This window comes from Danio rerio, chromosome 8, assembly GCF_052040795.2.
Source record: "Danio rerio strain M-AB ecotype USA chromosome 8, GRCz13ab, whole genome shotgun sequence".
Lineage (NCBI taxonomy): Eukaryota > Metazoa > Chordata > Actinopteri > Cypriniformes > Danionidae > Danio > Danio rerio.
Window position 1 is genome coordinate 16,363,226 of NC_141028.1, and position 26,377 is coordinate 16,389,602.

The 26,377-nt window shown below is 33.8% G+C and overlaps 1 protein-coding gene and 2 long non-coding RNA genes across 4 annotated transcripts in view; 1 reads left to right on the top strand and 2 right to left on the bottom strand.

The window, feature by feature from the left end:
• Positions 1 to 1,225: 1,225 nt before the first annotated feature.
• The window catches only part of qsox1 (quiescin Q6 sulfhydryl oxidase 1), a 65,876-nt gene continuing 40,724 nt past the window's right edge, over positions 1,226 to 26,377 (bottom strand). Inside the window, 1 exon segment of one of the 2 annotated variants that reach the window (NM_001128364.1) lies at positions 1,226 to 2,394. In NM_001128364.1, the coding sequence (NP_001121836.1) occupies positions 1,547 to 2,394 (848 nt within the window). In that variant the 3' untranslated portion in view covers positions 1,226 to 1,546. 2 annotated transcript variants of the gene reach the window in all.
• LOC141375592 (uncharacterized) lies at positions 8,956 to 10,030 on the bottom strand. The gene is made up of 2 exons (XR_015497729.1): positions 9,818 to 10,030; positions 8,956 to 9,456 (listed from the first exon to the last, which is right to left on the bottom strand). It is a non-coding gene; the product is annotated as an uncharacterized LOC141375592 (long non-coding RNA).
• Positions 9,675 to 26,369, top strand: LOC147842607 (uncharacterized). Its single transcript, XR_015497717.1, has 3 exons — positions 9,675 to 10,414; positions 10,471 to 11,100; positions 26,117 to 26,369. It is a non-coding gene; the product is annotated as an uncharacterized LOC147842607 (long non-coding RNA).

Below are 26,377 nucleotides of genomic sequence, written 5' to 3' on the forward strand. Positions count from 1 at the left end.
GGCACAGTGGGTAGCGATGTCACCTCACAGCAAGAAGGTTGCTGGTTTGAGCCTTGGCTGGGTCAGCTGGTATTTCTGTGTGGAGTTTACATGTTCTACTCGTGTTTGCGTGGGTTTTCTTTGGGTGGTCCGGTTTCCCCCAAAGTCCAAAGACATGTGCCATGGGTAAATTGGGTAAGCTAAATTGTCCACAGTGTATGAGTGTGTATGGGTGTTTCCCAGTGATGGGTTGCAGCTGGAAGAATATACGCTGCGTAAAACATATGCTGGATAAGTTTCATTCCGAAGTTTCATGATTCATTCTGCTGTAGCGACCCCTGATTAATAAAGGGATTAAGCCAAAAAGAAAATTAATGTGAACTTAACATGCGGGCAAAAAAATGGTCTTATGTCTCTGTCTATGGTGTGATGGTAATATTACTTTTAGCAAAAATAGAGGAAACCAAACACGGGAGATGCCAAAATGTTGCTATGGGTACTATGATTTCAGCCATAAGCGATTGTCATTAAAACACTAACTCTATAGGTTTTAAAGGCACAGGAATTTTAAAAAGTTGTCAACAAGGCTTGTCATGCCAGAAAACACAACTGGAGTAAAACAAACAAACAAACAAACAAACAAACAAACAAAAAAAAAACAAACAAAACAAAACAATGTTTTAAAAAAAAATAATTTTAATCAGGTTTCACCCAGCAAATCACTCCATTTCAGTGAGAAAGTGAGAGAGTTGATCTTGTTGGTTGTTAATGCGTACCAAAGGAGCACAAAGTGCAACATATGTGACTCTTTTCATCTTTTAAAATATCGATCTGAAACAAAATGGGAAAATATCCAATATTGAAGGCACAGTAAATGGACAGGCAGTAAGAGTGAAATGGATCAACACACACAGAGAGATGTGGGGTGTGTTTGTATTATCATTACCAGAATTGGGTTCCAATATTGATGCACTTTGAGTGTTTTAATTGGTACCTAAAAACAAGTGGCATGTCTTTGTGATAGATCATTTCCTAAATCTAAACCATGTTTTATCAATACTGCTGCATATAATTAAAAAGAAAAGTAAAATCAGAGCAGAAGCATGGGCATGTGCAGGGCACCATCACATTAAAAACAGTACCGCAATTGCTTAAAAATTCCCATGCATTATTTGGTACCACTTTACAATATGGTTATATTAGCAACGTATCTACTAACAAGAACAAACCATGAACAATACATTCATTACAGTATTCATTCATCTTTATTAACATTAGCTAATGGAAATAAAGCTGTTCGTTGTTAGTTCACTTTAACTCACAATGTGCACTAACTAATGTTAACACGCATTTGGATTTTCACAATGCATTAGTAAATGCTGAATAAATGCTGTACAGGTATTGTTCATTATGAGATCCTGTTAGTAAATACATCAAGCATAATTAAACAATATTGTAAAGTGTGACCATTACTTTGGCATTGAAGCTGACGATTTCTCTAGGAGCCAGATATTTGTGAGATTTGGCCATTCCTTTCAGAATCCAAAGTCTATGCAACAGCAATGCCTTAAGGTAGAGACACTTTAGCACTTCGCAGCTTTATCCTCAGTTTAAAATACATGTACATGGCGAGCAAGCACATGGTGGACAGGAGGTACAGTAGGACACACAGGCTCACATCCAGTCTGGAGAACCCCACACTGAGCAGGGACATCCAGTGCTTGCTTTGGGCTCTGGGGTATGGCTCTATTCCGAAATTCTCTTCCTGGCTTCCCAAGTCTCTCTTCACCCTCCAACCTCCTTCAAACTGCAGGTCTTCCACGTCCTCCTTCTTCTGCAGGCTCCTCCGCCGCACTACACCAGACATGGCGGCGGCTCGAAGGGCTTTGGCTTTATAATGTTGGCTGACGAAGTAATCCAGATCTACTATGTCCTCCTGAGCCTCCCGGAGCTTCATCCCCACAATTTTTGGCTTGCGTTGAGATGATAAAGGCTGTGGTTTCTCCCATGGTGCCTGGTCTGCTCCGGGTGCTCCCTCTAATCCCGCAGGATACGGCTCAACTGCCTGCTCCTCAAATGTCGGTTCCTCTTCCTCCTCCTCCTCCTCTTCTTCCTGAGGCTCATCAGCAGGATTGTTGTCGAAAACTTCTCGTGCTCTCCTTTCTGCCCCGCGTCCAGCTTCTTTCTCCATGCGGGCGGCTGTGAGGCGGTTTCTCTGCTGGATGAGGGCCTGGGTCTCGTCCTGCAGGTAGTCGTTCAGGATGCGAGATGAGGAAAAGTAGTTCTGGAGGAACTGCGGCACCTCGTCTTTGATCCAGTTGTGATCTCCGATAATTGTTACCCCATGACAGGTAGGACACAATTCTGGGGAGGGCCACTGAATCTTAGGGAAATGGGGGTCCTCGCTGAGGTCTCCTGTGTGGGATAAGAGACAGTCGAAGCAAAAGTTTTATAATTTTATAAACAATCAAGGAAGGAAACCAAATCAAACAATTGACAATTAATCTTTCATTTTTTACATCTGCAAAAGTAATGACTGATAAAAAAACTACATTGTTTTACTTAAGGGATGCAAAATGTATTAACTGTCATGATCAGTGAGGGAAAAGGTTGTGAACAATGATTTTGTGCCTTTCTGTAAGGTAATCACTAGGTGAATATTTCATGAGGTGTAACCTAAATATTTCACATAACTACTTTAGCGCCAAGAAAATGTAATCTATTTTTAAAAAATCCTTATTATTATTAATAACCATTATATTATTAGACTGAAAACTATTTATCTCACACATTTATGTTTAAATGTGACCAATGCATTGTTCTGGTTCACAAGCTAATGCCTAATTACAAGTGTCAAATGTCACTTAACCCTGGGGTTAAAATTGGCTTTAGTCTAATTTAACAAAAAGATTAATTATTTAACTTTGGGTTAGGTTACGCATGTAACAAGCCAATGACTTTGTGTTTATCACTTATGTTGACGGCCTAACACACACATTACAAAAAACTCCCCATATCCAGGAATGTTCTTTATAGCCTAATACTGTATATAACCACAATATTATCGTTAATACAGTGTCTGGACACAATATATTGTGGATTAAAGCAGTGTAATGCATATTAAAGGTGCAGTATGTGATCTGCCTGAATACGAACCGGTTAGCATAATATGTATAAATATGCCGTCCAAAGCCACACCTTGTGAAATCACAAATGCGCTCATTAAAGATGACAGAGACCCACTAGATCAGTGGTTCACCAAACTTGTTCCTGGAGGGCCGGTGTCCTGCAGATTTTAGTTCCAACTCTAATCAAACACACTTGAACAAGCTAATCAAGGTCTTACTAGGTATATTTGAAACACCCAGACAGGTGTGTTGAGGCAAGTTGGAGCTAAACACTGCAGGGACACCGGCCCTCCAGGATCGAGATTGGTGACCCCTGCACTAGATCATGTCATTCGCCAGTTAGAAAACTTTACTTTATAATACTACAATTCTGAATGAAAAACTGTATTCTATTTAGCACAATTTCACTTGTGTAGCAAGCAAAACTTGTCATAATGTGTATATTTCATGCATGTAAGGATCGCGGGTCTCACTCTCTCACACGCTGTCCTAAAGCCACTACTGTATGCTTAGTGGTTGGCCGGCAGCATGCACGAATTACACTTATTACTAAACCATACTTACATGCTAATTTAGACCGAATATTCACAGTAGCTTGGTAAACAATATAGGGAGCACAGGCTGTCATTGTTCAAAAATGAACCAATGTGAATGTAAAACCTCAGTAAAGTTCAGCTCAGTAAAGCAGGCTAGGTGGAATAGCACTATTTACTGATGTTTTGTTGTTAAACTAAATAAAGATCTAAATTATTGATGCTGTAAAAGGACCTTATGAAATTGAAAAAAGTCACATCAAGCTTCGCCAGAAGTTTTCAGTAGCTGAACAACACTTCTGTGCATATAACCCATTCATAAAACAACACAATCTACACATCAGCTTTGCCTGACTAAAAGAGTTCTAAGACATAACATTACCTGTCTAACAGAAATACTTCAGCCATGGTGTCATCCTTCCTCCAGTGTGCCAGAGTAACTCCAATATTGATTCAGGATTTTTTAAAAGTTTTGATTCAGCATTTGTTTTTACCGCTGTCTGCACATGAACTAGCAGCACACGTGAACATGCTAATGGCGGATTTGCCTGAACAGAGATGTGCAAATGTACAAATCTAAATTTGCTGACAGACATTTTGGGTTACTTATAAAAATTATGGGAATTAACGGCCAACAATTTTCACCTTGATAAACATTTTTTAGTCTTATGCCTTACCCAGAATATAAAAATACGCATAAATACATTTAGATCATTTACTTTAATCATTACTATTGGATTGTGAAAAGACTTTCAACCAGCACAACAAAAAATGTTTCTGAAGACAATCACCTACTACACCTTTAATTTATACTGCATATGTAAAAAACAACTGTGCATAACTTGGAGTAAAAAATGGAGTAACACAGAATTCAGAATTTCTCTCGCGATTCCTCTTCCTGTCATTCAAAACTCAGAATTTCGTCCAACCTTGAGGTGCAGTGTGAACTGTGTGTGTGTGTGACAGGTCTAAAGACAAGATCAATAGGCCTGTGGTCTCTCCCAGAGGGAGGATCGTGAAGATAATAGATGAGGTTGGGGTGAACGAGACGCCCCTCTCCCTGTCCACATGCGCACGCACCGGCCTCTCCTCTTCACACCCCCTACCAACATGCCACCATCTCCAAATTGAACATGAAAGCCAGCACCTCTGGGCTGCAGCTTTCCCTCTAATGAATTACTATTTTTTCCCTTCAGATGTTTTCTGTTCCACCTCCCCCCAAACGGCACCCCAGACTGAGGCATCCGCTAATAAATTGCTTGTGGCGGGTGTCACGGGGCGGCCGGGACACTACAAGAGGTGGCAGCGGCGCTTAGCTTCCATCCCTCCCCCATCTCTTACGTAGATTAATCTGATGTATATATGCATGTGTGGACGTACTCTGCATAACGCACTTTACATAAGAGATACATCAATTTTACTATGTGTCTACAGGAGTCCAGGGGTCTTTGTGACAGCACTCATATCTGGCGCTGATGTGATGCAATGCCTGTGAAGATCTTATTTCTAATCATGGAGCCTTTCAGGACAGAGGTGACTTCAGCTGGGGTGTCGTTAACATTGATACAAAAGCTGGCAGGACCGTGCATTAATATTCATGCGTGTGAATGGAGCTGGAGCTGTCATGCGGGACAGTTCCAGTAAGTGTGAGTGAACTCAAGTGCCGATGAGTGGGCAGGGTTCAGATGAAGGGAGGACTGACTAAACAAATGCAAAACTAACATGTAGGCTAATCCTGTTTCAAGAGTGCTGTAGAATAGGGGAGGTGGAATAGAAGAAATTGGAGCAAGAGGTATGTTTGAGATGCTACTTGTACTGGAGAGGAATGAGATGTTGTTTAGCACTTGATTAGATGTTGATTACCCCTATGAAAGCTGCATACCCAGCAGGATTTCACAATGCAATATACTTGATTTTAAAAGGCAATCAGTGACATTTAAAAAAAAAACTAATATACATTCTTAGTATAACCATGCATTTTAACAAGTATTATTCTAGTGACCTAAATTTAATTCCTGAACAACTTAGGAAATGTATAGCAACACCTTAGCCATATATATTTGCACTAGATGTCGCCTACGCTGTTGTTGTCTATTGGAAGGAATGCGTCAATAGAGCCGCCATTTTAATATAGGGTAGCGCTCCTTTGAAATGAACGTGGGACCAAGGTGTAGTGGAGAACTGGCTATCAGGAGCAATAGATATGTAAACATTTATACATATATCTATGATCGGAAGTTTTATGACCCAGTGGTCTGCATGCAAATACCTTTTTAAATTATGATGATTACAATTTTACATTACTTTTCAACATCGATGGATAAGTGATCACACAGGCATTGCAGACAAAGAGCATGTGTTTGTGTGCATGGAAATGTATCATCTGGCCTCTCTGTTAAATTTGATCCAATCCATGTCCTCAACACACCCCCTCTCCTGCTTTCACTTCTAATTATGGAGGGAGTGATTGGTTTGTGAATGAATCTCCGTTATGAACAACTCGTGTGAACCATCAATATCCCTGCGTCTCAATGTGCATATCCACCTTTCTGATCTAAATAGTATAAAACATTTTTAATATCTAATAATTTAGAGTAGACAGTAAGCACATTAGTGCTAAAGCACATAGTGCAAGTTGTTTGCTATTTTGGCTTAGGGTCAGTGCAGTAAGTGACTGTATTATCATCAATATCGTTACTTGTTGAGCACAAAAGTTCGTAAAATCCAAAAACATAAAAAGAGAAATTTTACCTTTTGAAATGTTCTGCATTTATGATTTGACCATTACTACACACAGTGTTACAGTCCAGCATCTTCAGATTGGCTTTAGTCTCGACTAGAATGACTTTTGTCCCGGGAGCACTGTACAAATGTGTTAAAAAGTTGCCAAAACTACAGTAACTGCTTAAAACTGACTAGAACAATGAAGTAAGCAGCAACAAAACCACAACTTATTAAAACTTCCCTGAACCTTTTAGCAACCCTTACATACTAGCAACCACACAAAACACCCCAGCAAGTAGAAAGCACAAAGCATCTTATTCATAACCTTAGCAACACCTTAGCAACAACATTAAACCATGCACCAAGCCACAAAACAGCTCAATGAACACTTTGTGGACACCTTAACACTCCCCTAACAACAACACAAAACTTCCACCCAGCAACAAATCAACGAATTACATCCATCTTTCCTAAACACTTTAGGAACAGCATACCAACTCCTTAGCAACAACACAGAACTCTCTAGCATCTAGAAAATCAACTCATTATACACATCCTTCCTAAACACATTAGCAACAGCAAAGCAACACCGTAACAACAACACAGAAAAACTCCCTTGCGCCAAGCAACAATTCAACTAATTAAAAACCTGCCTTGTAAACTGCATAAAGCCTCTAAGCAACCACACAAAACACTGAAACAATGTGTCAATTTAAAATTCCTTTAAGAAAACAACATTTTAAAAAAGGCAAAATAAAAATAATAGACAAAATAAACATGAATCACAAAAGCACATCACGTGTGTAATTAAACAAGTGTTGCCCTGAGATCATATGTGGCATATGGCCATAATACAGACCTGGACATTTTGCAGCCCACTGGACTTCTTTGATTGGCCCGCGTGAAGTATTTATTTAGTTTAAATTCAACCCTAAACAGGGCCTTGCAATACGCAGGTCTGATATTGCAAGTCAACAAAAGGAGCTTTAACATATTGGGCCCTATCATACACCCGGCGCAATGCGCGGCGCAATAGTCTTTTGCTACTTTAAGCTTGGCGCAAGGGTCATTTTGAGGTGTTGCGCCACACTGTTTAAATAGCAAATGCATTTGCGCTCAAATGTGTGCCCATTGGCGTTCTGGTTTAAAAAAGCAGGCGTGTTTTGGCGCATTGCTATTTTGAGAAACTGTAAACAGTCTGTTCTTTAGACCAGAACAAAGTCGGTCTATTGTCTGGCGCAAGGTGCGCCTGGCTTACACACTACACACAAGATGTAGAGCAATACGCAAATATCTTTACATATGAAAAAGATATAATATCTTAAAGATATACATAATAAGGATATATATAGGATATAAATATAAATGATTAAAATATTACAAAACATATTAATTTCTAGCCTAAATGAATTTAAAAACCACTGCCTTCATACTTTCTTCATCTCTGGAAGCTTTTTCAGTTCATTCAATTTGCTTTTTTATAATGTTATTATTATTAGCGGTATTATTTATTATATCCATATTTATATTTGTTTTATTAAAAACAAGCTTAGATTTGTCCACCTGTCAGATTTTAGACCATATGGGGCATATCAGGTGTATTTGGAAATAACTCAGGTTTTTGACCACACTTTGTTATTATTAATCATTTATTCGTTTGCTGGAAATTAGAACTGAATTTAGAAATAGTTTTGAAACAAATCTTTGCGCTTAACAAACGAAATTAATTATTTATAGGCTAATTGATGTCTGTGCGGTAAGGTTTCCCTATCCACGAGAGCAAAAGCGAACGTGAACTTACTTTACTTCATGTAAATAGCAATGCGCTTATGGCGCGACGCAGCTGGCTCGTAAAGTTAATGGGAGATGAGACTCTGATTGGTTTATTCTCAAAACACACCTATAACTCATTAAGAAAATAAACTTAACCCTTTTAGACCATGCGCCATGGCGCAAAGCGGATTTTCCCGTCCTTAAGTTAGCAAAAATGCGTTCTGACACACCCTGAAAGCGTTTGCGCCCTGCATTTTGCGCTCTGCGCATGGACCGTCAAAATAGAGCCCATAGTGTCTTTTGTGCGCTCAGTTTCTATATTTCAGATGGGGACAGAAGTGATGCATATGTGGTATGTCATGCTCACATTTTCCAGGTACCGCGAGTTAAAAAAAAATTTTTTTTTAACAATTCAGAGTGCCGTGATTGAACCACGAGTCATGTGACAGGAACCAACCAGGCAGCTTCACACTTTGTTACATCCCTGATGTTAAATGTCTAGGACACAGTAATAAAGGTAGACTAATTACCTCAGATTAATGATTTAACAAATCCAGATACAGATCTTCTCTGAGTGATGATCCTTACATTACATACCCACCTCACATTCAACCTGACTACAGTGCACTTGTTCAGCCCAACACAGGCTATAAATTCTTTCACTGAACAAGAACAATATATAAATGAATGAATGAATGAATGAATAAATAAATAATTAAATAATATTAAAAATGTATTTAGGGTGAAGCATTGAATCAAACAACCCAGTGGCATTTATATGAAGGTAATATTGTGATGTGTTTACTGTGTGTAAAATGTTTTTTTTTTTTTTTTTTTTTTTTTACTTTAGAGCTTTTATTGTATTGGTCTAGCCCCCCTAAAACTGTCCCAGAGTCTAATGTGGCCCCTTGAAAAAATTAATTGCCCACCCTTGCCATAATGCATGCCATTTAAAACCCCTGTAGGCAATGTACATCACAGTATGCAGTACACAAAGACAGAAAAGGCAGAGCAACTGAAAAAAAGCTGGCTTTTAAAAGCTAAATGTATTTGCCTCCCACCTACAGACATTTCTTCCCTCGACAAGTGGCTGAGGCTTGTTGCTTTTGCCTTCATGCCAGTTAAATTAATTGTGCAGCAGTGATACTAATAGGCCACTATTCATGCCTGGTTAGCTCTGCGTGTGTGTGTGAGAGAGAGAGAGAGAGAGAGAGAGAGAGAGAGAGCGAGAGAGAGAGAGGGGAGGGAAGTACTAAAGAGGCTCACAATCAGGAGGAGGAGGAGGGTTTCTCTTGGGAACTGGGAGGAATAAAGGGTGTCTGAGGGTAGGAGGACACACACACACACACACACACACACACACACACACATACATACATACATACATACATACATACATACACATACACATACACATACACATATACACACACACACACACACACACACACACACACACACACACACACACACACACACACACACACACACACACACACACACACACACACACACACACACACACACACACACACACACACACACACACACGCATACATACACATACACATACACGCACACACACACACACACACACACACAGATACACACAGTTAGCCACTTGGGCCAGAGATTACAAAGCAGAGGAAGGCTTGATGCGGGCGGCGTGGCGTGTGCCACCTGCTGTCCCGGGGTGTCTTGGGAATAAAGGGCCTCGTGCTTCAGCCAGGGGACACTGTTGCTGTATCAATTGTCAAGCAGCAGGAACGACCCTCCCGGGACCAGGGAGACAGTAAGACCTAATCAGCAGGAGTGACAGGGGACAAGGCGACACAGTGGAGTCATGGGGGACAAGCATGGGGGACTTTTGTCCAATTATTCATGACTTCATGGCTGGTAAAAAAAGAAAAAAAAAAAGAAAGCACAGACGCTAAAGAGGCACGAGACATCAAAAGAGGACAAACAAATGAATTAGGCAAGTGTGAAGAGAGGCAACTAACTCCCTTTATAGCCCTTATGGACCACAGCAATGCAGGTCGAGACATAACTACGATTTTAATTTAGGAAATGTCAATTGAGTAGCTAGTTCTTTGCAGTCACTTTTACTTAGAAATACTTAGAAATAAAAAAAAAAAACGTAAAAACATCTCACACTGTACAAAAAAATCTATTTGTGTTGACAGCATGAAAAAATTAAGTTAACTTATTAGTTTTTTACAAATTGAAGTTTATTGAACACGAAACAATTAAGTTGTCCCCCCCCAAATCTCAAGAATTGTGTTGTTTCACCACTTTAGCTGTAAATTAAAGAACTACATTGGGAGTAATAAAAGGTGTGACAAATAAAAAAAGAATAGATAAAAGTGTAGGGAGGGAGAGAGAGAGAGAGAGAGAGAGAGAGAGAGAGAAAGAAATAGAGAGAAATAGAGAGATAGACAGATAGTACAGAACAGGACAGCTGGTGTCTGCCCAGAGGATCGCCGAATTAAAGGGATTTAAAGGGAAGAAGCTGCACTGGTGCTCTGGAGAGGGAAAATCCTCCAAAAAAACCCTCCCAAACTCCTGGTGTGCCCTCTTCTTTTCTCCTGCTCCAGACACAAGAGACTGGCCTCAGAAGTTTTTAGATGCACTTAAAACTAAATCACGAGTAAAGTAACGCATTATGTAAAATATTAAGTAATGATATTTGAGTTTCTTTTTTAAAAACGTAACTCAAGTTACTTTTTAGATTAATTAATTTGCTTTTAAAAAAATAGTTTGCTAAATTAAAATTAGAGTAATCACGTTGAATCACACTTAATGAGAGAATCCGCGAGAACATAAAAAAACCTAAATAACAGAACCTTACAATTCTGTGATGGAAGTATTCTCATTATTTTGAACACATGGAATAAGTAATAATAAATAAAAAATACAAAAGTAGCAAACACATTGCTTTTAACTTTCATTGGTTTGTATATAGGGCAGAGAGAGACTTATAGGGTACCACCTGTCAAAAAGTTTGATGGATTGTAGCCCCGCCCCTAAGGCGGGACTTCCGGTCTAAGCCCCGCCCCTTTATATAAACTTTATAGTTCCGGTAATTAGATTCTTATCGGTTTAATATAAAATTATAATTCCGGTAATTAGATTCTTATCAGACTAATTAAATTATTGATTCCGGTAATTAGATTTTTATCGGTTTAATTAAACTTATATAATGATAATAATAACGGTAATTAAATTAGTGTTATTAGAAGCATTATTTAATATTTTTAATTAGTGCTACAAATTATATTTATTATATTACATTAAATTATATTATATTATATTAAGTTATATTAAATCATTATTTTAATAACTGATATTATAATTATATCATATTATATAATAATATTATATTATATTATTATAATATTTATATTTATATTAAATTTAATTATATTATATTATATATTGTTATATTATATTATATTATTACATTATTATATTATTTTATAATTAATAAACTATTAACATAAACATTTCTTTGTTTAACCTGTTTGTGTTTCCTCGGTGTGTCAGTCTGTGTCTGAGCGTGTGATGATAAGGAAAACTTTGGATAACATCCCGTCAACTGCTTGTGAAAGATAGATTTATATCAGATGTAGAATATGTATATCTGATTGTATGTGCTGGGTGTCTCCCACTAACTACTATATGTTGTTAGGTGATTAGAAAGTGTGCTGATATCTATATATCCACATGCAGTCAACTGTATGCATATGTATGTGTGTGTGTGTGTGTGTGTGCGTGCGTGCGTGCGTGCGTGCGTGCATGTGTGCGCGCTCGAGCGAACTTGGGTCTGGCTTTGTATGCTTGAATCCACGACACAGTATTTACTAAAAATACTCATTAATAGGTTATGTTGTTTTTCACATTATTACTACAATAATACATATTTTAAGACACACAAACATTTTGATTTATCTTTGTCAGAGTATTAAATTAAAATATGTTTACAATATTTTTTTGTCGGCTTAGCCCCTTTATTAATCCACGGTCGCCGCAGCGGAATGAGTCGCTAACTTATTCAGCAAGTTTTTACGCAGCGGACCCCCTTCCAGCTGCAACCCATCTCAGGGAAAATGTTTACAATATTAATCCAGTAAATAACACATCTTAATCTTTATTGACAATAAATTGTCACACCTTTTAAAACAACGTTATCTAAAATTTAATATTCTAAAATGTTGAAAAACACAGATGTAAATTCAAGTTGTCTTTATAATTAATGAAAACTTTTATTATGAAAAACAATTTAAAATGAAAGTTTTTCCTTTGACTAACATGTTTTCAATTTATTTACATGCATGACCTGTAATTTATGGCACACATTGTAATACAGTTAATCCAAAGCCTAATGTTTTGAGCACTGGTCATCACTGATGTTGGTTTAAAAAAATCAACATAAAATATTTACTAAAAAGGACTTATCACTCTTTAGACATTATTGTTATTTCTGTTTCAAAAGATAAATAAAATGTAATTTTATTACAATAAATTGTAGTAATTGCATTACTAGACAACTTAGTTACTGAATTTTAAATTCAAACTGTTTTTAATTCATTGCAAATACTTGATCATATAAAGAGAAATATGTATATTATTCAGAATAATGGAATAACACTGATATTTATTTTAAGAAGAAAAATTGGCTCTCAGTTTATCTAAAAACAGTACAGCTCCAGCCCTTAGTTAAATCTACTTAATGTTTTATAGTAAATTTTTCTAGTTTAACTACTGAATCCACTATTTACATGTTCATACAATAGTGGCAAATCTAGTAAGTTTACAAATTTGTCAAAATTAGTCAAGTTTACAAATAGTTCTTGAAAGTAGACTGATTACTTTTTTACAGGGTAAATGATGCTTTTCTTCTACAAATACACTTAATCAAGATTTTTGTCACTACACGCAATTTGTTGGGAGTGTATATGTTTCTTTAAACAATGTTTTTTTTTTACTGCCAAACACATTTTCAAATGATCAAACTAAAATCTAACGGAATGTTTTTTCACTCTGAATATAAAAGCTTTATCTGTGCATTTTACTTGGAAAAGTGATGTTTAAAATACTATTCATTAAACTTACTGCATGACTGGAGTTTTATTTTTACAAACCAATAGCATTGACCTAATTCAAGTTTTTGATTTTCCACTCTGTAGCAGTTTTTCAACACAAAATGTAAACGTTTTATGCATGTGCTAAAAATCTGTAATTTTGCACCACTGTCAGAGTTTGTATGTAACAAAGCATACATGTTTTTAAAACTGTCAGTTTTCAAAAGTTACTTAACGTTGTCCCCTTTCTTCTGGAGTTTTTAGGAACAACGATTTTTCATTTGGGGGAAAGAAAAAAAAAAGTGATGTTTTGAAATACATTGGTTACACCAATATGGTGTAATGGTTAGAATTTCTGGGTTTCATCCAGACGGCCAGGGCTCAACGCCTGATTTCTTAATGCTTTTTAACCTCTAAAGTGTCCCAAGTAACATTAATAACAACACTTAGGCATAATTATTTGTATCGTAGTTGAATGCTACACTCAATACTGCCAGCAAAACACAATAATAACAAAGAGTAAACACTTTTTTTATTTTAAGAATACTTTGCAGTAAACTTTAATGCATTAGTAAGTTTATTTTATCTACCTTCTGATGCAGAATGTTTTGAAACATTTAATTATGTTTTTATGACCACGGGCATCTCACCAAAATATTTGACCTAATTGAAGTATCCAGTGCTGCAGTTTTAAAACACAAAATGTCTTTGCAAACTTTTTTTGCGTATGTGTTAAAAGTCTAATTTTACACAACTCTTATAGCGTCCGTTACAATGTATACAGTAAATATCACAATAACCATTTCTACTGCCAATTATCTTTTGGTGTCTAATTCTTCACAATATTTTTTTTCACGAGAACTATGAATCTACAAAGGCAAGGCAAGGCAAGACAAGGCAAGTTTATTTCTATAGCACATTTCATACACAGTGGTAATTCAAAGTGCTTTATATAAACAGGAATAAAAGAGACAAGTATAAGAAAAATAAAAACAAATAATGAAAAATATAAAAAATGATAAAAACAGATCAAATGTGTTAAAACAAGTTATAAAAGAATGAAAAAGAAGAGAAAAACATAATAGTGCGATCTGTCAATAGTGCGATCTGTCTACAAAACTAAAAGAATAGTTGCCACTAAATCTACATTAATATCTTGTTCAACAGTGTCTAATGTACTGTGTATTAAAAATGTATTCTTTTGAACTGTCATGAAAGTTTGAGTTGTGAATGTTTTGGTTTTAAACCAGAGACAACCAACAATATTATGAATACCTTTTGTTCAAATACTTTTTCAAATGAAAGATAAATTATGAAATTGTATGTCAGTGCATCTTTAAAACTAAATTGGGCAAAAAAAAAATTAGGTTGTCTTTCTAAACTGACTACAAAACCGTTATACATGAGAACTGGGTATTATTGGGTTGACTTAAACGTTAACCAATTTTAATAAATGTTCTACATTTTATACATTTGCTTTAAACAAGTGACCAGTCCTTGACACACTATGCAACATTCTAATTTTCTAAATATTTAAATATACATTTGCCATAAATACAAGGCTTTAATCAGTTTCGACAATGTTTCTATGATTTGTTTCACACCATCATGTTTTGCACCTAGCTCAATTTTTAACTTTTTTACAGGAAAGGCATAGACACTTGAGTTGATAAACTTTTATTTCAAGTAAATATACACTGAAATAGAGTAGTACATAATGAACAAACATGGATTGCATTACAATAATAAAGACAAATTAACTAAGAAAAAAAAAATACATATGTACAGTCATACATTGAAGAAAAAACAGGGTACACCAGAACAATAAAGACATTACTGATTATTACCAAACAACAAAGAAATGCTGCTAAAAGCATTCTGTCATGTTCTAGTATGTGGCTGGTCATAACTTCCACAATCTCAGCAATATTTGTTATTTTGTTTTGTGAAACCAGTGACACACAAATATCTATTATATATGTAGACATATACAGAACCTGCGTTACCTTAGCTCATCACTCAATTCAGTCAGCACCTTCAGAATTTTTGTAATGGTTGCACAGACAGCACCATTGCTATGAAAACACAGGTGTGTCAAATGATTTATCGTATTGGCCCATGAGTTTAAGGTCCCTCTCACAACGTCCATTTCTCTCTTGAGATTTTTCACACGTTTGCCATCTCCTGTACAATCATGTTTAGAATCACACGCATAATTAATGATCTTCTCCAGAAGAAAAGCCATATGGTCCCTATAATGCTGTTTAAACATGTCGTCCACAATAGACCTTATTTGACAATCAAAAACAGGGTTGCACTCGTACTCAGGCCTTTCATGCGCATTACCGTCAGTATTTTGAGAACAATAGCAATCAACCATCTTTGCATGGTGGCAGTCAGAAAAAAATCTGAAAATATTTTTAAGAAAACGTTTTTTCTTTAATCACAATACAAAGTTTGTCCCATAATCTGTGTAGATCATAAAAAGTAGTACCTTAAAGATGCGGCCTGTGTCCTTAAACAGCGATAGTTCATCCCTAATAGTTCAGTGCAAACAAGACCAAAGTAGGGGCTGTGGTCCTCAAAGATAGTACCTTTTTATGTCTTTAATCTTCTTTTTAGTCCTGATCAATTGGTTCTTGTAGAAAGCTTTAGGATCAGTGACTGTAGCCAGAAGCATTACTCGTAGCTAGAAGTAATAATGGGGCGCTTTATCTACACATTCAAACAGGCCCGCCTTCACTCACGGGGCGGTACTATGAACATCTGCTATGGTGTCATAAACTCATGATAGTTGACATCTTGTCTTTTATTTAAGACATAGGCGTGATGATGTAGGGATACCTATTTTAAAAATAAAATAAAGATACAGAGTCATAGCGTAAATATATTCACAATGAAAGATTTTAGAGAACTAATATTATAGATTTTTTACATTTCATGGAAGTTTTAGGTTGACAAAATATAATGCACAGCTTAAGTCATCTCAAAACTCATTGCCAAAATGGACAATACAATTAATTTGAATGTTTTTAAGCAAATATGTAAAGTCTTTTCAACATTATTCTGCAGTTTGAATTGTTCAATACAATTGTTTATTTGGATTCCTATTAGGGCTCAAAGCAGTCACATATTTAACTGAAATTTGCATCTTTCATGATAGTGTTCTTTTTCAAAGAATGATTGAGAAGAAATAGGATTACATCTACACTTGCATATTCATTTTGGAATTTAAGTGAAACATACTTGTAAGAAAATACAATTAAATTTATGAAATAACCCATATTCCATAACTTATTACAATGCCTTTGAGGTCAAGAAAGAGATCAAGTTTACGACCCATTACCTCATAATTGGTTATTAGATAAAAGTTATTTTAAAAATCAAGTTTGTTTAAAAACCTAGGCTTTCTTAAATTTGTTCTGTTAAAACATTAAAAAAATTTAAAAATCAAGTTATGCATTATACGTTCTGGAGATATATAAACATACACTTTACCATCAGATAATCTACGAATAACAATATTCACCAATTTTATACAAAGGGTACCAAAACCGTTTGCTTATGTTTGTTGCAGAGTAGCAATAAGATGTTTTTTTTTGTTTTATTTTTATGTTATGTGATACTAAATCTATTTTCTGGCCTATAATTTAGTGATATACTTATTATAAAGTTGAAATAAAAAGCTGATACATTTAGTTAAACATCATGTGCTTGACATTTTGGTAAATAGTTAAAGCTTCTGATTGTACTAATTGAATATTTAGCATTTTGAAAGGTAAATATGTGTCAGGGTATGTAAAGCTGACACCTCTTACTTGTTTGGTTGAGATTTGTGGAATGTTTCCACAAATTGAAATATTAAAGTGTTTTTCTTATTCACTATTCTGCAACTTTGATGCAACATTGTAAAAGTGTTAGAAATATACAAAAGCACATGTCATGCTGTTTTGTAAAAACAGACAGTCATATCAGTAAATAACTGCACTTCCTGAGACAAACATTTTGTTTTGCTGTAAATCTTTAATATTTTAATGTATCGGTCAGGATGTAAGCATACAACTTACATATAACTGACTTTTTGTACGACAATCTTTCGATGAACATGTTTACATTATATTGTGACATTTTTAGAGTGGTCTTTGAAATAGTTACAATATCACAGATGTAAAGTACTCGAACAATGTTTGAACAATGTTAGCTGATTGCTGTACTTAAGTACTACTTTTATGATTTGTACCCTACTTGAGTACAGTTAAAATTAATGTTTACTTTTACTTCATTACTTTTTTAAAAACAGTATTTTTTTTTTTACAACTTTCAATTTTATTTATTCTCAAAAAAAGTTCCTCACTCCTAACAAAACGACAAAGCTGCTTAAATTAATGTTATTTACTTTGTAATTGACATTCATTTCAGTATTCCATCAAACTGGTCAGACATGCTCTTCGATTGTTTAGAAGTCATGTCCTGTCACATTGAGCTCCACAATGCACATCAACCCCAGTAAGTCTGCTATCAGTACACTTCTGTTAAGCAGTTCATAAGAAAATAGACATTCAGTCCATTGTCTGTGTACACATCCACATAATTTTATTTAGATGCCGCACAGAAATAAACTTAAACCTCACTTAAGTATATTTAAACTTATACAAACAGAGAGGGTTTAGTTATTTGTTTTACACGTACAATTTTATTACAGTACGTGTTCTAAGTACATTTGGTTAGTAGTTATTTTGACACCCTTTGATTAATTGGGCACATTATTTTTCTACATAATGTTATAGACACATGTATTAAGACAGAGAATAAATTAGTTTGAGTCGACTTAACTGAAATGAACTGCGAACATGTCAAATCTTTATAAAAGACGGTAATCTTACAATTACACAAATTTAACTGCTTACTGCAGTGAGAAAAATATTAAAATGAAATCACAAAAACATAAAAAGTATACATGCAGCTAGACAAAGAGCCTGTATAATTCAATGTAATTAATTATTTGCTATCTTGAAATGCCATATTTTGAAATATTACATTTGGTATATTTAAATTGTAAATCATTTGTACTACAGCATATTCTCTTGGGTATTTAATGTACTTTTATGTGCTTGATTAGCAACAAGTATACTTTGACCATATGACTGTGTAAGTTCATTACATGTTTGAATAATGTTTGAAGCTTTTGTTATTTTTATTACAATTATTTTTATAATTTTTTAATAATGTTTATAATTTTTATTAAATTATAAACATTTTCAAAATCCACAGGTAATCTAACACTGCACTTATTCTGAGATAAAATGCTCAGCGGTTACTTCAGTTGTTTTCTAAATTGGTTTCTACAAATTGCATGACATGTTTTCAATAACACACTATCCCTTGTGGTAACTGCTTTGTGTACTACTAGTTAACCAAGGCCACACTAGCTGTACTCTTGCAAGTTTCAAGACAATAGAGTACTATCACTAAAAATTATAACGTTAAATTGTTTGGAAAGTCAGACCTGTGGTGCAAATGTTGAAGCATTGAGCATGCAGCACTGACAGGTCTCATATGGATGGTTTAAGTGGAGACATAAATGCATCATTTCATTGCATCATTTCCAGCACAAACTATTTATCTACTACAAGTATAAGTGAACTACTACTATTCTTATAAGTTGACAGGATGTATAAACAAAAATGTTATAGTTAGCTACTTGTGTGCTTAATGTTTACTGCTGTCACACATGAAATTATACTTTTACAGTATACTCTATACTAAAAAGAACACAGTAAACATGTAAATATCGACAGTATTAAGGTCTTTTGTCTAGCTGCATGTATACTTTTTATGTTTTTGTGATTTCATTTTAATATTTTTCTCACTGCAGTAAGCAGTTACATTTGTGTTATTATAAGATTACCGTCTTTTATAAAGATTTGACATGTTCGCAGTTCATTTCAGTTAAGTCGACTCTTAAATTTATTCTCTGTCTTAATACATGTGTCTATAAAATTATGTAGAAAAATAATGTGCCCAATTAATCAAAGGGTGTCAAAATAACTACTAACCAAATGTACTTAGAACACGTACTGTAATAAAATTGTACGTGTAAAACAAATAACTAAACCCTCTCTGTTTGTATAAGTTTAAATATACTTAAGTGAGGTTTAAGTTTATTTCTGTGCGGCATCTAAATAAAATTATGTGGATGTGTACACAGACAATGGACTGAATGTCTATTTTCTTATGAACTGCTTAACAGAAGTGTACTGATAGCAGACTTACTGGGGTTGATGTGCATTGTGGAGCTCAATGTGACAGGACATGACTTCTAAACAATCGAAGAGCATGTCTGACCAGTTTGATGGAATACTGAAATGAATGTCAATTACAAAGTAAATAACATTAATTTAAGCAGCTTTGTCGTTTTGTTAGGAGTGAGGAACTTTTTTTGAGAATAAATAAAATTGAAAGTTGTAAAAAAAAAAATACTGTTTTTAAAAAAGTAATGAAGTAAAAGTAAACATTAATTTTAACTGTACTCAAGTAGGGTACAAATCATAAAAGTAGTACTTAAGTACAGCAATCAGCTAACATTGTTCAAACATTGTTCGAGTACTTTACATCTGTGATATTGTAACTATTTCAAAGACCACTCTAAAAATGTCACAATATAATGTAAACATGTTCATCGAAAGATTGTCGTACAAAAAGTCAGTTATATGTAAGTTGTATGCTTACATCCTGACCGATACATTAAAATATTAAAGATTTACAGCAAAACAAAATGTTTGTCTCAGGAAGTGCAGTTATTTACTGATATGACTGTCTGTTTTTACAAAACAGCATGACATGTGCTTTTGTATATTTCTAACACTTTTACAATGTTGCATCAAAGTTGCAGAATAGTGAATAAGAAAAACACTTTAATATTTCAATTTGTGGAAACATTCCACAAATCTCAACCAAACAAGTAAGAGGTGTCAGCTTTACATACCCTGACACATATTTACCTTTCAAAATGCTAAATATTCAATTAGTACAATCAGAAGCTTTAACTATTTACCAAAATGTCAAGCACATGATGTTTAACTAAATGTATCAGCTTTTTATTTCAACTTTATAATAAGTATATCACTAAATTATAGGCCAGAAAATAGATTTAGTATCACATAACATAAAAATAAAACAAAAAATAACATCTTATTGCTACTCTGCAACAAATATAAGCAAACGGTTTTGGTACCCTTTGTATAAAATTGGTGAATATTGTTATTCGTAGATTATCTGATGGTAAAGTGTATGTTTATATATCTCCAGAACGTATAATGCATAACTTGATTTTTAAATTTTTTTAATGTTTTAACAGAACAAATTTAAGAAAGCCTAGGTTTTTAAACAAACTTGATTTTTAAAATAACTTTTATCTAATAACCAATTATGAGGTAATGGGTCGTAAACTTGATCTCTTTCTTGACCTCAAAGGCATTGTAATAAGTTATGGAATATGGGTTATTTCATAAATTTAATTGTATTTTCTTACAAGTATGTTTCACTTAAATTCCAAAATGAATATGCAAGTGTAGATGTAATCCTATTTCTTCTCAATCATTCTTTGAAAAAGAACACTATCATGAAAGATGCAAATTTCAGTTAAATATGTGACTGCTTTGAGCCCTAATAGGAATCCAAATAAACAATTGTATTGAACAATTCAAACTGCAGAATAATGTTGAAAAGACTTTACATATTTGCTTAAAAACATTTAAATTAATTGTATTGTCCATTTTGGCAATGAGTTTTGAGATGACTTAAGCTGTGCATTATATTTTGTCAACCTAAAACTTCCATGAAATGTAAAAAATCTATAATATTAGTTCTCTAAAATCTTTCATTGTGAATATATTTACGCTATGACTCTGTATCTTTATTTTATTTTTAAAATAGGTATCCCTACATCATCACGCCTATGTCTTAAATAAAAGACAAGATGTCAACTATCATGAGTTTATGACACCATAGCAGATGTTCATAGTACCGCCCCGTGAGTGAAGGCGGGCCTGTTTGAATGTGTAGATAAAGCGCCCCATTATTACTTCTAGCTACGAGTAATGCTTCTGGCTACAGTCACTGATCCTAAAGCTTTCTACAAGAACCAATTGATCAGGACTAAAAAGAAGATTAAAGACATAAAAAGGTACTATCTTTGAGGACCACAGCCCCTACTTTGGTCTTGTTTGCACTGAACTATTAGGGATGAACTATCGCTGTTTAAGGACACAGGCCGCATCTTTAAGGTACTACTTTTTATGATCTACACAGATTATGGGACAAACTTTGTATTGTGATTAAAGAAAAAACGTTTTCTTAAAAATATTTTCAGATTTTTTTCTGACTGCCACCATGCAAAGATGGTTGATTGCTATTGTTCTCAAAATACTGACGGTAATGCGCATGAAAGGCCTGAGTACGAGTGCAACCCTGTTTTTGATTGTCAAATAAGGTCTATTGTGGACGACATGTTTAAACAGCATTATAGGGACCATATGGCTTTTCTTCTGGAGAAGATCATTAATTATGCGTGTGATTCTAAACATGATTGTACAGGAGATGGCAAACGTGTGAAAAATCTCAAGAGAGAAATGGACGTTGTGAGAGGGACCTTAAACTCATGGGCCAATACGATAAATCATTTGACACACCTGTGTTTTCATAGCAATGGTGCTGTCTGTGCAACCATTACAAAAATTCTGAAGGTGCTGACTGAATTGAGTGATGAGCTAAGGTAACGCAGGTTCTGTATATGTCTACATATATAATAGATATTTGTGTGTCACTGGTTTCACAAAACAAAATAACAAATATTGCTGAGATTGTGGAAGTTATGACCAGCCACATACTAGAACATGACAGAATGCTTTTAGCAGCATTTCTTTGTTGTTTGGTAATAATCAGTAATGTCTTTATTGTTCTGGTGTACCCTGTTTTTTCTTCAATGTATGACTGTACATATGTATTTTTTTTTTCTTAGTTAATTTGTCTTTATTATTGTAATGCAATCCATGTTTGTTCATTATGTACTACTCTATTTCAGTGTATATTTACTTGAAATAAAAGTTTATCAACTCAAGTGTCTATGCCTTTCCTGTAAAAAAGTTAAAAATTGAGCTAGGTGCAAAACATGATGGTGTGAAACAAATCATAGAAACATTGTCGAAACTGATTAAAGCCTTGTATTTATGGCAAATGTATATTTAAATATTTAGAAAATTAGAATGTTGCATAGTGTGTCAAGGACTGGTCACTTGTTTAAAGCAAATGTATAAAATGTAGAACATTTATTAAAATTGGTTAACGTTTAAGTCAACCCAATAATACCCAGTTCTCATGTATAACGGTTTTGTAGTCAGTTTAGAAAGACAACCTAATTTTTTTTTTGCCCAATTTAGTTTTAAAGATGCACTGACATACAATTTCATAATTTATCTTTCATTTGAAAAAGTATTTGAACAAAAGGTATTCATAATATTGTTGGTTGTCTCTGGTTTAAAACCAAAACATTCACAACTCAAACTTTCATGACAGTTCAAAAGAATACATTTTTAATACACAGTACATTAGACACTGTTGAACAAGATATTAATGTAGATTTAGTGGCAACTATTCTTTTAGTTTTGTAGACAGATCGCACTATTGACAGATCGCACTATTATGTTTTTCTCTTCTTTTTCATTCTTTTATAACTTGTTTTAACACATTTGATCTGTTTTTATCATTTTTTATATTTTTCATTATTTGTTTTTATTTTTCTTATACTTGTCTCTTTTATTCCTGTTTATATAAAGCACTTTGAATTACCACTGTGTATGAAATGTGCTATAGAAATAAACTTGCCTTGTCTTGCCTTGCCTTGCCTTTGTAGATTCATAGTTCTCGTGAAAAAAAATATTGTGAAGAATTAGACACCAAAAGATAATTGGCAGTAGAAATGGTTATTGTGATATTTACTGTATACATTGTAACGGACGCTATAAGAGTTGTGTAAAATTAGACTTTTAACACATACGCAAAAAAAGTTTGCAAAGACATTTTGTGTTTTAAAACTGCAGCACTGGATACTTCAATTAGGTCAAATATTTTGGTGAGATGCCCGTGGTCATAAAAACATAATTAAATGTTTCAAAACATTCTGCATCAGAAGGTAGATAAAATAAACTTACTAATGCATTAAAGTTTACTGCAAAGTATTCTTAAAATAAAAAAAGTGTTTACTCTTTGTTATTATTGTGTTTTGCTGGCAGTATTGAGTGTAGCATTCAACTACGATACAAATAATTATGCCTAAGTGTTGTTATTAATGTTACTTGGGACACTTTAGAGGTTAAAAAGCATTAAGAAATCAGGCGTTGAGCCCTGGCCGTCTGGATGAAACCCAGAAATTCTAACCATTACACCATATTGGTGTAACCAATGTATTTCAAAACATCACTTTTTTTTTTCTTTCCCCCAAATGAAAAATCGTTGTTCCTAAAAACTCCAGAAGAAAGGGGACAACGTTAAGTAACTTTTGAAAACTGACAGTTTTAAAAACATGTATGCTTTGTTACATACAAACTCTGACAGTGGTGCAAAATTACAGATTTTTAGCACATGCATAAAACGTTTACATTTTGTGTTGAAAAACTGCTACAGAGTGGAAAATCAAAAACTTGAATTAGGTCAATGCTATTGGTTTGTAAAAATAAAACTCCAGTCATGCAGTAAGTTTAATGAATAGTATTTTAAACATCACTTTTCCAAGTAAAATGCACAGATAAAGCTTTTATATTCAGAGTGAAAAAACATTCCGTTAGATTTTAGTTTGATCATTTGAAAATGTGTTTGGCAGTAAAAAAAAAACATTGTTTAAAGAAACATATACACTCCCAACAAATTGCGTGTAGTGACAAAAATCTTGATTAAGTGTATTTGTAGAAGAAAAGCATCATTTACCCTGTAAAAAAGTAATCAGTCTACTTTCAAGAACTATTTGTAAACTTGACTAATTTTGACAAATTTGTAAACTTACTAGATTTGCCACTATTGTATGAACATGTAAATAGTGGATTCAGTAGTTAAACTAGAAAAATTTACTATAAAACATTAAGTAGATTTAACTAAGGGCTGGAGCTGTACTGTTTTTAGATAAACTGAGAGCCAATTTTTCTTCTTAAAATAAATATCAGTGTTATTCCATTATTCTGAATAATATACATATTTCTCTTTATATGATCAAGTATTTGCAATGAATTAAAAACAGTTTGAATTTAAAATTCAGTAACTAAGTTGTCTAGTAATGCAATTACTACAATTTATTGTAATAAAATTACATTTTATTTATCTTTTGAAACAGAAATAACAATAATGTCTAAAGAGTGATAAGTCCTTTTTAGTAAATATTTTATGTTGATTTTTTTAAACCAACATCAGTGATGACCAGTGCTCAAAACATTAGGCTTTGGATTAACTGTATTACAATGTGTGCCATAAATTACAGGTCATGCATGTAAATAAATTGAAAACATGTTAGTCAAAGGAAAAACTTTCATTTTAAATTGTTTTTCATAATAAAAGTTTTCATTAATTATAAAGACAACTTGAATTTACATCTGTGTTTTTCAACATTTTAGAATATTAAATTTTAGATAACGTTGTTTTAAAAGGTGTGACAATTTATTGTCAATAAAGATTAAGATGTGTTATTTACTGGATTAATATTGTAAACATTTTCCCTGAGATGGGTTGCAGCTGGAAGGGGGTCCGCTGCGTAAAAACTTGCTGAATAAGTTAGCGACTCATTCCGCTGCGGCGACCGTGGATTAATAAAGGGGCTAAGCCGACAAAAAAATATTGTAAACATATTTTAATTTAATACTCTGACAAAGATAAATCAAAATGTTTGTGTGTCTTAAAATATGTATTATTGTAGTAATAATGTGAAAAACAACATAACCTATTAATGAGTATTTTTAGTAAATACTGTGTCGTGGATTCAAGCATACAAAGCCAGACCCAAGTTCGCTCGAGCGCGCACACATGCACGCACGCACGCACGCACGCACGCACACACACACACACACACACATACATATGCATACAGTTGACTGCATGTGGATATATAGATATCAGCACACTTTCTAATCACCTAACAACATATAGTAGTTAGTGGGAGACACCCAGCACATACAATCAGATATACATATTCTACATCTGATATAAATCTATCTTTCACAAGCAGTTGACGGGATGTTATCCAAAGTTTTCCTTATCATCACACGCTCAGACACAGACTGACACACCGAGGAAACACAAACAGGTTAAACAAAGAAATGTTTATGTTAATAGTTTATTAATTATAAAATAATATAATAATGTAATAATATAATATAATATAACAATATATAATATAATATAATTAAATTTAATATAAATATAAATATTATAATAATATAATATAATATTATTATATAATATGATATAATTATAATATCAGTTATTAAAATAATGATTTAATATAACTTAATATAATATAATATAATTTAATGTAATATAATAAATATAATTTGTAGCACTAATTAAAAATATTAAATAATGCTTCTAATAACACTAATTTAATTACCGTTATTATTATCATTATATAAGTTTAATTAAACCGATAAAAATCTAATTACCGGAATCAATAATTTAATTAGTCTGATAAGAATCTAATTACCGGAATTATAATTTTATATTAAACCGATAAGAATCTAATTACCGGAACTATAAAGTTTATATAAAGGGGCGGGGCTTAGACCGGAAGTCCCGCCTTAGGGGCGGGGCTACAATCCATCAAACTTTTTGACAGGTGGTACCCTATAAGTCTCTCTCTTAGGGCATGTATAGAAAGTTGTCAGATGGTAACATTATTCAAAAATGTTTAAAGGTAAATGAAGGTTGTAAAGTGTGTCGTTAATTGCAAAGCTTCTCTATTCAAAAAAGAAAAATAGCCTGCACAGATATACTGAGCAAAAATAACTTTCTAGTATAATGAACAGTGTATGAAATGAATAAAACATGAAATCAAAAAAATAAAATCACTAAAAAATACAAAAATAAATCACAAAAAAAAAAAAAAAAAAAAAATATATATATA